At 39.0% G+C, this 11,951-nt stretch overlaps 1 protein-coding gene across 1 annotated transcript; it reads left to right on the forward strand.

Moving 5' to 3' along the window:
* Positions 1-3,653: 3,653 nt before the first annotated feature.
* LOC146333103 (uncharacterized) lies at positions 3,654-11,534 on the forward strand. Its single transcript, XM_084719487.1, has 7 exons — positions 3,654-4,047; positions 4,185-4,327; positions 4,782-4,944; positions 8,787-8,880; positions 8,989-9,067; positions 10,254-10,327; positions 10,426-11,534. The coding sequence occupies exons 1-7, from the start codon at positions 4,014-4,016 to the stop codon at positions 11,438-11,440; spliced, it is 1,602 nt and encodes a 533-aa protein (XP_084575613.1). The 5' UTR covers positions 3,654-4,013; the 3' UTR covers positions 11,441-11,534.
* The last annotated feature ends 417 nt before the right edge of the window (positions 11,535-11,951 follow it).

An 11,951-nucleotide genomic window follows, 5' to 3' on the forward strand; every position in this document is an offset into this window, starting at 1 on the left:
GTAATAATAATACTACATATTTTTCTATAACACATTTCATGTAACATGATCAGATTAACAACAATGTATTAATTATAATAATAGAACAATAGAATGTATTCTAATAATTATCATCATATTAATATAAGTACACAATTGTGCAATACAACCATTATTTCATAATATAACATCATTAACTGATTGATTAACAGATTAATTAAGTGATTTTATAGTTATAATTCTTTGTGTGAGAAAATTAGTTCAGTCAAACAGCTCATGTTCAAGAATGTTTATTGCAGTAGCGGAACATAAAGATTTAGCGTCAAGGCGTCAACCTCATCACTCCTCACAGATCATGTTGACATAGAGATATTGAGGAGTCATGAAAAAATATCTTGGACCCCCCAAAACTGCATGATTTGGAGCCTGACACTACTAATATGAGGCTCTATGTGAAGACCTCGGCACCAGCCGCTAAGAGGCAATTAACAACAAGCTTCTCAGCCACGAAGGGAATATGCTACTTAGTGGATCATGCCCTGCAAACACATATACGTAGAGATGGATGAAGACACTAAACCTGGCAATCATCTGATATGCAACAATAGAATTAGGCATTGAGCAGATACAATTGTTTATGATGGTTACGGGGTGCAGGAGCTCATTTTGGGGCCTGACATAGCGTGGTCGGCAGAGGATGACCAGCGGCCCAGGGATTTCAGAGTAGATGTAAGCATGTTGAGAGCTGCAGTTGTAGCTTTGACACTTCTCAGTGAGGGGAATAGTGTTCGTGGGGTAGGCTACAGCTCAGGCAGTGACCACACAGCTTTGACAGGAACCATGATCTCGTCATGGGTTTGCCACCATCAGCAATGAAAAGATGTGCCAACAGAACCACCAGGGATCGATGACAGAGGAATTTCTTCATAGAAGATCGGGACAGAAATCGGTGCTAGTCTTTGCATTTATGATTTGATTGCCTTGGCGAGACTTTGAGTGTTTGACGAATATGGAGTACATGTGCTGTTCTAAAGTTAAATCAGAGTAGAACCAGACATCCACTGCTCATTAATGAAGGATCCCCCAAAACCAACAGAAGGGGCTGCATGAGTAAGAACTGCAGGGAATCGGAGAACTCAGTGAGGTCATAGTAAAGGACAGGGATGTTCCTGGCAACTAATTTCCCTGCCGATTATATGCAAAATTTAATTTAGACTCATTGAGTAGTCTAACAATAGGAATACAATCAGAAAGCAGTTAACATGAACACAATTTATTAATTGATAATATTAAACATTGTCTGAAAACTGCTGTTTATTAAGAGCAATTTGAAGCTGTTAATCAAAGTCTACAATCACGAAATTGTCTTTTAAATGCTGCTGAAATGTATGCCACTCTGTGCTGTGCAATACACACATTGCACATTAACCCACAAAATGACAACAACTCACTAAATGCTTCACATTTTCAGACCGAAAAGGACCACTGTGTCTGCAGGCGAACAACATCGTTCACCCTGGGCTGACATCAGCTGCCAGCCTGCTACACATGTGGCTAATGTCAGCAGGGCTAGGAGCAGCAGCTGCTCTGCTTGCAGGTTAATGTTCGTGTCTGTCCTGGATGACTGTTTACGAGCTGTCATCTCCCAGACTGCTGTCTGATGGGGCAGCAGCCCCAACTAGTGGCAGTTGGCTGTATAACACCAGGCACTGAATATGAATATAATATTGATGTGTGTGTGTGTGTGTGTGTGTGTGTGTGTGTGTGTGTGTGTGTGTGTGCGCGCGCGCATGTTATAATTGTAAGGAACTGGTAAAATATTGCTTAAAAAGACAACCAACCCGTCCTTCCTTAAGACCTTATTTGGTGAGGAATATTTCAAAAGTATAAACAATGGCACACACTCACACAAAAAGTAAACGGCAGAGAGGTGGGACTTAGATGAGAGTTAGATATTAAGATATCAGTCTAAACATAAGTAATACTTTATTGCAAATATATATATATATAATGTATCTAATAACATTGCAAACATTACATCAATATACAAATATAATAAAATGTAATACAGTATGTAATAACAATAATAATACATATTTTTGTATAACACATTTCATGTAACATAATCAGATTAAAAACAATGTAGTAATAATTATAATAATGTATGTATGTATGTATAAGGGCCCTAAAATGTCAAATGCTTTGTTGCCATCTGATACCGCAGTGCACCTGTCTTTGCTATTTTCTAACCTGACACAGGTGTAATTTTCTCGTCCAGCGCCTACGTTGTGTACGTAGCAAATGTACTTGTGCCCATCTGTACACCCCTGGGTATGTAAAGTCAATGGCGCAGTATTTTCCCGGTATTTAAAGGACGCATTATTCAGACAGTAAGATGTGCATGAATTCACAGTGCATGTACACTACACCGAAAAATAAATAAATAAATAAATAAAATCGTTTAATAGCAGATGATGATTACAGGTGTGTGAAATAGTTTGTAGTTGTGTGCGCACAAGAAGCGACACTGACCATTTACGCACAGCAGTAACTTAACTGGTTGCTTAAATCAGTCAGAATCTGACATTAATTAATGTTCTGTGTTCTTCTACACATCCAAAAATGTCTCACAGACCAAAGTTCATACAGTTCCTGATAAATCCTCACTTCTGTCAGAGCTGTTAGATGACCGCTATTTGCCACAAACAGTGGCAGGAAACCTGGCAGATCAGTGGCACCTGCCTCAACCAGCGGCATTTGCCGCGGCAGGTCCGTCCTGCCACGGGTGATCGCTAGCTGCCGCTGCCACAAATTCAACCAGACCTTGCTGAGAAAACGAGAGCTGGACGCTCTTCCACAGAATCAGTGGCGCAACATTTCCAGTAAGAGCTTTCCAAACGAGGAAGAGCGTGAGACTGAACACGCAGCAGACGACGCTCAATTTCCCACTGAAGAAGTCGGACCTGAAGAGGATTGTTGTTTTCAAAGGAGATAAGCGGAATAAATCGTTTCAGCATGAACTTAAAGAGGTAATGTAGATTCATGGAAGCTGTTCTGTTACTCATCCAGTCTGTAGCTTCGAAGTAAAGAAAGTGTTTGTTATTTTGTTTTCTCTCAGGCGAGTTGTCTACAGGATGTCTGTCGTCCTGCTTATTTTAGGAAATATCGCGACTGCAGTGGTTCTCTCTGGTACGTAAAGTGGACATATGGACATATTTTATTTCTTTCATATCATATCTGTTCAGTAATTAATTCTTATATTCTATATGTAATGTTTGTGCAGGAGGTAATAACACAATACTCCAGAATCTTGACTGTATTAACGACCTGGACGAATCGATGTTTTGCAAGTTGGAAGCGCAAAACTGCACTGAATACAGTTTGACTCTGCAGAACAACCACGCACCCAAGTGAGTTTTAAAAAACACAAAAATAACAAATGTATATAGTTAAAAAAATCTGAAATAAGAAAACATTCAAATATACATAAAAATGAAAGCACTCTGCACTGTATTCTGTTAAAAAGTTAATATTGGCACACACAGGTGCCAAAAATATAAGTTCTTTACTTCAGTAGAAGTACAGATGTTTATGTAAAAAAGACTCAACTTCTTTACTTTAGTAAAAGTCAAAGTACAGTACAGGCTCTGAAATGTATCCAAAGTATAAATGTAAAATGTAATTCTTTAAAGGACATTTCTACCAACTGTTTTTTATTTTTACCTTTTTTGTTGTTTGTTTGTTTTTGGACATGTTGCAGCTATCAAATTCATAATGAGGGTATATTTACAAAAAACGATGAAATTTATCAGTTTGAACATTGAATGCCTTGTCTTTGTGTTGTACTCAATTGAAAATTATTTTCAGATCATTGTGTATAATCAGAGCATGTTGGATATTATCCTGTATTCCACAGGGATAAGGTGCAGTGTGTTTTCCAGCAGTGTGACACTGGATGCTGTTGTAACTTTACCCAAAAGATACTCGTTCCTGGGGAGAGTCATACTGCAACAGTTTGGAAAGGAAGTCAAAGCATGGGGTCCAAAATCATCGCTGTCAAAGATGGAAGTAAGTTAAAAAAAAAGTAAATAATAAATCTGCAACTGCCAGAAATAGACCAATCCACACCCAGAATAAATCGGTATAAAACAAGATGGAGATTGAGAAGCATTCCTCTTACTTTTGTGATCTCTCTTCTCCTACAGTAAAGCCCAGAGTCCCAACAATCATCTCAGTGACAGAAACCAATGGGAATTTTCAAATCTTGTGGAAGACAAACATGAAGAGCTCTTTAAGTGATAGTTTGACTGCCAATGTGACTTATCATAAGAAAGGAGACACAGAAAAGGTAGGATCAGTGTGACAGGAACTGTTTAACACTGAGCTCATTTGTCCTCAAGATATAGACACAGAGACTGTTTATGCATCCTGGGTGATTTGATCACAAGTGGACAGCTCTGCGTACGTCTGTGTGACGTGTGTTCACAAACATCTGCTGCTTATGTGGACAGGTAAGAGTTGGTCCTTCAGTGTGGCCCAGGACACACTTAGTACACCCTGATAAAAGAATATGGCACAGACCACCTCTGAATATGGTCTAAGCCATTGGATCTCAATTCATCTTGGGTTTGTTCACATTTGTACCTGAGGTATCCACTTGTGACTGGATCCCAACAATGCACATTAATATCAGGTGTAAACAGCCTATATGGGTGTTTGATTATGCAGGTTGCTGTTTGGTGAAGAGGCAACAGTGTGATTTCCAAACCCTTCATTGTATAACTCTTGATTCTTCATACCAGATCTCTAAATATGTCAAACCAACTACTGTTGGTGAACTGAAAAGCTATGAAATAAATGGACGACACTTGGAGCCGAGTACAACATATATGGTCAGCGTGAGAAGCTACACAGACTGGAGTGACCGCTACAGTGACAGCAGTGAAGAGAAGGAATTCAGAACCCGTAAGTGTCATGTGTAGCTGCATTTGTTATCTGCTGCATTGGTGTCAGGGGTGCTTCTAGAGGGATGGCGTTGTGGGGGGCACTGGCCACTCCTGAAATTTTATTGGCCATTTACTCATAAATAATATATATAAAAGTATATTTCATGATGGTGTGTGGGGGATGAATTTAGGAGTCTCACAGCCTGAGGAAAAAGAATGGAGGTGCGATTTCTTTTTGAGGACTTAAAGAAAAAATGAAGGAAGCGTTTATGGTGTTGTGTTGTGATTGGCAGGATTATTTATCTTTTAGATTAGAATTTTAATTACAGAAATGTAAGAAACTGTCAGATATTGTAATGTTAGTAGATATGAGAAATGGTACATCAATGTGTGCATGTGGGGGTGCGTCTGAGTACAGTATGTGCGTGTACACAGACACACTTAATGTCATCCCTGCAGAAGTCAGTGCCCTGTTTAGGTCATCCCAGCCAAAAAAAGTCGGGAAAAGCCTCTGGTTGGTGTAAGCATTAGCTCACGGTGTCTTACTCTACTTTGATTCAGTTGTTGTGGCACACCACACCAGACCCACTAATGTGGGTATTCACGTAGTCCTTAAGGTATGCTGATGTTTTTAAAAATGTCAGAGCTGATGTTACCTTACTACGTTTAGTGGGGATGTCTGGCTCACCTTGTTCCTAGCATAACAATGAAATTAGTGTATGAGTATGAGTTACTGTATTTTAAACTGCTGTGCAGTGTTTTATTTTATTTTATTTTATTTTATTTTTTATTTGCACAATAACAGAAGAAATACATTAACAAGAGAAACAAAAGAAGTAAATTGTGCAGATGAAATTAAATACAAAATTCGCAAAAGTGACTAAATAAACAACCATAGGGTCAAAGAGCAAATATAAAGTAAGCTATATAAATCACGCGACAACATAAACTAAATAAAATAGTGTAGTGAAAATATTGTGTGCGTTTGTGTGTGTGTCAATGAGTGTGCACTTGTGTGCATGAGAACAAGTATGCATGTGTGCAGCAGCACGGTTGTCTTCTGTCAGCTTCTTAAGAAACACAGTGAAAGAGAAAGGTCAGTTGAAGTCAGATATTTCGTGTTTGGATAGTCTGGTTCATCAGGCAGTTCTTAAGTCTGTATTTAAAAATGTTAGACTGAGATGTGATTTACATATAGGCATTCCATAGCTGAAAAAAACAGGCCATAACATTCATGCATGCACTTTAAGAGAAAATCCCTCTCTATATACAGTACATTAAACATTTTGTTATTATTATTAGAATGAGAGAGAGACAGAAAAATAAATGCCTGGCTGTGCAGCTGTACAGCTTTCTCCTTCAGCCTGGCGCTGGTTTTCCTCTAGATGAGGCAGAGTTCACAATCTGGGGTCTACTGCAGTGCACTCCAGCAACTAGTTGTCTTCCTCTGTGTATCTGTCTGACAGGTTGGTGAGGATAGCTGTCTTCATTGATGCCTACGGTAGGGGAGTCGTTTTAATTGGGTGCCATGCTTTGCTCAATCATGTGCTTTAAGGGCACATTGAGAGACACAGTTGAGGTTTTTTCATCACTCAGCACAGTGGTGGCTGTCTTCAGAGGTTTAAGAACGCTCACAATGTCCTCAGCATCAGTTATCCAGTGTGTCAGTTTGGCTGGCATCACTGTCTGGCTGAAGTGCAGGCGTGATGAAATGCAATATTTGGACTCTAGTGTGCTGACCAACAGCTGAAATCTTGCTCGAGTATGAGAGAGTGTGAGAGCGATTGAACCAATTTAACACACCTACTCCCCATTCACACCTGAGACCTTGTAACACTAACGAGTCACATGACACCAGGGAGGGAAAATGGCTAATTGGGCCCAATTTGGACATTTTCACCTAGGGGTGTACTCACTTTTGTTGCCAGCGGTTTAGACATTAATGGCTGTGTGTTGAGTTATTTTGAGGGGACAGTGAATTTACAGTTATACAAGCTGTACACTCACTACTTTACATTGTATCAAAGTGTCATCTCTTCAGTGTTGTCCCATGAAAAGATATAATTAAATATTTGCAGAAATGTGAGGGGTGTACTCACTTTTGTGAGATAGATTGGAAACATTCAAAGGGGATGAATTTCTAAAAAAAAATCTTATACACTCTATTCTTTATTTGTGCAGACTTGTGGACACCTGGAGTAAACCAAGGTTTTCTGAATGCACTAACTTTTTTTGTATGCATATACAAACCAGGGGAATTGAGTTAAATGAAGCCACAAATGACTAATAGGCAAGTTCCACATCATTATGGGTATATACTGCACATTATCCCGTGGAACATCAACAGTTGATCAATGTTTCTTTTGTTGAACACTCTGAACATTATCCTGTTTTCTGTTGTTTGACTGTAGTGGTCATAGAGACATGAAATATTGGCAAATGATCAGATATATCACAATAAAGAACACCAGACTTCCACAAATAACTAAGAGAGATGGTAAATATATTATCGATAAGGGTTGCAGATGAAGAAGTTAGCCTAGTGTTTTTGGTGATAAAGGGGTATAGGGAGCATATAATGTATGCAGAAAGTCTGCGGTGAGTGGATGAGACTCACTGTTAAACAGATTAATGTTGAAGTCACCTAGAAGGCAACATACTTTACCTTCTTTGTTAATTATGTCTTAGACAAACACACTAGAATTAAAATTTCAATGTTTGTGCCTGGAGGCTTGTAGATGCAACCCATGATAATACTTTTACCATCAAAAATATCTCAGGAAGGTATTTCAAGGAGCAGTGATTGAACATCGTCAGAATTTAAAGTAAGATCATCTCTATGATTATATTGAAATTCATTGTGCCAATAAATAGATACACCTCCGCCCATTCATGCACTTCTACAACGATGCAAAGCATGATATTTTGGGGACAGAAAGATAATAAGTCGGCATGGAGAGATGACTTAATAGTTAGCCAAGTTTCTGAAAAAGCTATCACTGAAAATGTATGATTTAACAAGACAGAAAGTGACAAAGTAAATCATGATTTTTTTGAGAGACTGAGTGTTTAAATGAAAAGTCGGAACTGCTTTGTTAAGGGGATTTGCACATCAAGTGGATTATTTAATGTATCAATACTATAAAGGTTGCAGGATAAAGCCTCTGAAGTTAAAGAACTAAAAAAATTTGAATCAAGATCAAAAGGTCCCTTAAATTTTGTATCACTGTGCAGGCTTAAATTGAAGGGATTAAATAACATATTATTTGAAACATCTGTCTTCCTGTAATCATAATTAATATCAGCAAACAAACCATCATCATCAATGTTATGATAAGGAAATAAGGAGAAACACTTGGAGCAAGTCTAAGAGCTCCATACATTCATATCATATTTACTTACAGGTGTACATCTGAAGTGGTAACTGTTTTTACAGCAATTGAACTGAATTGAATTGCGGTCATTAGTGGATGATGTTGAGGACAGAGAGTCCCTCGCTGATGATGATGGCGCGTCCCAAAAAAAAAAAAAAAACAGGGTAAGCATCAACAAATGCCTTGAATTCTGCATCGTGGCGGTTCTTTAGTTTGGGTGTTGGGTATCGGAGTAGTTTTATGAGTAGGAGTATGAGTACGTGAGGACAGTATCGGACCGATACCTATTGCTGGTATCGGTATCGGTGCATCCCTGCTTCTATCAGATTCTTCGGGGCACACCATTGCCACACACTAGGGACCTCCTCCCTCCCCATTCACATACTCTGCAGATCAAAAAGCACACACTGTGCACTTATTTCCTAGTTGCTCTCTCTATTGTCTGTCATATAATTTCTAAACTTGCTTCATATGTGTTACTTCACAGCTGCGTCCTATGATGCCATACTCTTGGCCGTCACCATCAGCCTCACTGTTGCTGCGGTCATCATCAGTGGTGTTATCTACTGCTCTTATGTAAAGTAAGTCATGCAGATTAAAGATAATTGTTGCCTTGTTGCTTAAATACTGTAACTCCTGTCTTGCATGTCCACGTGTCATATGTAATTTATTTATGCATTTGATTTTAGGTTAAAATCAGTGTTGTGGGATACAGTTGCCAAATGTCAAAATCCAAAACTTCTTGATATTCATCCACGTGAGCAAGAGGTAAGACACCTATTGTTGTGATGTGGACTGATGTGAATGGGACTACATACATGGACCTCACACAGGGCTGTGCCATGTTGTTGCATCTGTTTATTTTAGTTAATTAAACATAAACAATGAAGTTACATTACAAAGTTTGTCAAAAAAATCACACAGTTGATGCTTGACAATTCTTTTCATGTTCTGCCATTTAGAACAATGGATGTACTTCAAAACACAAGTGTCAGATGCCTCAAGTGTGTTTTGGCTTTGAGAGTCACCAAACCAGCCAGGACATTTTACTGATTGTAACTGTACACTTGTCCAGATACTTTCAGAGGAAAAAAGAAGGAATGGATCTAAACTTATTTTTGTGCATCATTCATAGCTCAGGTAGAAGAACAAAAAAACCCAACAATTTTTAATTTACTCCTTTTAAGTTAGACTTCACCCAAATATGAAAAGTCATTATCTCCTCACTCTCATGCCAGTTAAGAGTTGATACTCTGCAAAACACTGCCAGAGTTTCACAGGAAAACAGCACTACCTCCTAATCTCCTAAACAATATAAGTGAATGGTGCCGAGTTTTCAAACATGAAAAACAGCTGTAAAAAAAACATAAAATGGATCCATACTTCTCGTCAGGTGTAATCCAAATGTCCTAAAGCCCCAACATGCCATTTGCATATCGTCACACAACATGTGGCTCCAAGCTAAGGATCTACAGTGAATATTTAGGCTAAAAACATGGTGTAAATAACTGGGCATGTTGGGACTGTAGGAGACTTGGATTTCCCATATTCAAAAAGTTGCTCAAGACTCACCTGTTCAACACTGCTTTCAATCATTGACAGTTTCTTCTCCTCATCCCTTGCTTGTTTGTTTTTCTTTTTGTTGTTTGCTATATTGTTGTATGTTGTTTCTTCCTTTCTCTTTTCTTTTCTTGTCAAGCGTCTTTGAGTATTTTGAAAAGCGCTATATAAGTATAATGAATTATTGTTATTATTACACCAGACGAGCAGTATGGAGGAATTTTGTTTTTAATTCTGTTGTTTTATCACATTTGGAAACTTGTCACCATTCACTTTCATTGTTTGGGAGATTCTGCAGTGCTGTTTTCCTGTGAAACTCCAGCAGTGTTTTCTGCAATAAAAAAGACTAAACCCGACCCTCACGATCCTACTCTTTTTATTCATCTTGTTGCAGCTCTTGAAGCCGGTGCCACTCGTTCTGTCCGCTGTCTGTATTGAGCCTCTTACTCCAGATGAGAGCAAACCATGGTTAGTATGGTTGCATTTGTACGTCAGCAGTCCAACACATTTAAGAATTTGTGTGTGATTATATTGGCAGTTTAAGTAACCCATTTCTCTGTATTCAGGTTGAAGGGGTCACTGAAAGACACCAGTGGCGGGAGTCTTCAGCAAAGCAGTGGAATCAGCACGGGCTCATCTTGTCTCAGTTGTCCTAACACTGAGCCTGCTGACATTATAGCTGGTGTTCAGGATGCCCTTGGTAAAGCCTTCGCCAATATAAGCCCGATATCACCGTTGACCACCAATCCACTTACAGAATCAAGCAAAGACAGTGGTTTATTATCCTCTTCCTACAACATTGGTGGTGTCAGACCTGAGGACATGAATTCTGGATCATCTGGCTTTGTCAACAAAACATATTCAATCCTCATTCCCAATTTACCACAACAGGTTACAATGGACAGCTGTGACGTCCAGATGCAGCATGAAATGCTTTGTGAGTCTGCATACCGTCCTAGTGAGGGCAATGTTGTGACCAGTGCTGACCAACAGGTTCCAACTTGCCCACTTTTTACTTTACCACCAATTATTTCATCTCCTGTGTCGACAGACATGACTTATCAGCAGTGCAATGCAGATTCTGGGAGATTTTCATGTGCAGAAGACTCCAGTTTGTCCTCCAGCTCTAGTGGCACCAACACAATTGCGTCATGTGATCCTGTACCCAGAGTTGAGGCCGGGTGTGAGAGCTCTGATGACATGGTTGATGGAGCTACAGACGTAAATGGAAAAACAGAAGAGGCCATGATATGTGATGAAAATCCCTGCTACGGCTGTCTGCCTGCAAGCTTGCACAGCTTTCCGTCAGTGGATAACGACTACCAAGCGTTTCAAAATCTGGTGGAGCAGCCTGATATTTTGTTTTCACAGAAGACAGCTGTTGAAGAACATCTGGACAAATATCCAGAGGAATCATTCACCGAGATGCGTCCAAGCTCCTTCAGTCCAGTTGTTCCAGGTTTCATCAAAAATGTCCAGGGTGACCAGTGTCTCTCTGACCTCCAAAGACCTGTTCTCTCTTTGACCCCTGCTGGTCAGTCTATGGCAATAATCACAGACAGTGGATATCAAAGTGTGTAGTGTTGAACTTTTTATGTCTTCTTTTTTTTCGCTGCAGTTTGGGCTTTTTTACATTTTAAAGCTAAATTTACAAGGAGGTTTTAATTGTTTATGCAACAGTTTATCACTGTTGTCTCAATATGACCTACAGAAATGAATAAGACCATCAAGGAGAGAAAATCCATTTTTATACAGTTATTCTTAATGGGTGCCACTGGGTCAGATTCTCCCTGAAATCAGATGAAACAAGCCTGTTTACATTTTCACAGGCAAAGTTACAGAGAGTAGTATGTTTCCAAGTTAAAAAGAAGCAGGAGGAGATTTTTATTCAGATAATTTATTTTTTGATAACGTAATTTATGGTTATTATGGTGGAAACACTGCACAACATAACAGAATATGAATGGTGTCCAGATCTCTTAACACAACTTGAGATTTTAATTTCATGGAACTTGGAGACATACTCAACTCAGCGTCCATTTAGTAGTTATTACTAATCTTTCAGTCATATCACATGACCTACCATGTGTTT

This window comes from Lutjanus erythropterus, chromosome 1 (genome assembly GCF_056507025.1).
Source record: "Lutjanus erythropterus isolate fLutEry1 chromosome 1, fLutEry1.hap2, whole genome shotgun sequence".
Lineage (NCBI taxonomy): Eukaryota > Metazoa > Chordata > Actinopteri > Lutjaniformes > Lutjanidae > Lutjanus > Lutjanus erythropterus.

Coding starts and splice junctions, on each gene's coding strand:
- LOC146333103 (XM_084719487.1), top strand. CDS start 4,014: ATGGGGTCCAAAATCATCGCTGTCAAAGATGGAA. Junction 4,328..4,781: donor AGAAAGGAGACACAGAAAAG/GTAGGATCAGTG, acceptor TCTTCATACCAG/ATCTCTAAATATGTCAAACC. Junction 10,328..10,425: donor CCAGATGAGAGCAAACCATG/GTTAGTATGGTT, acceptor CTCTGTATTCAG/GTTGAAGGGGTCACTGAAAG.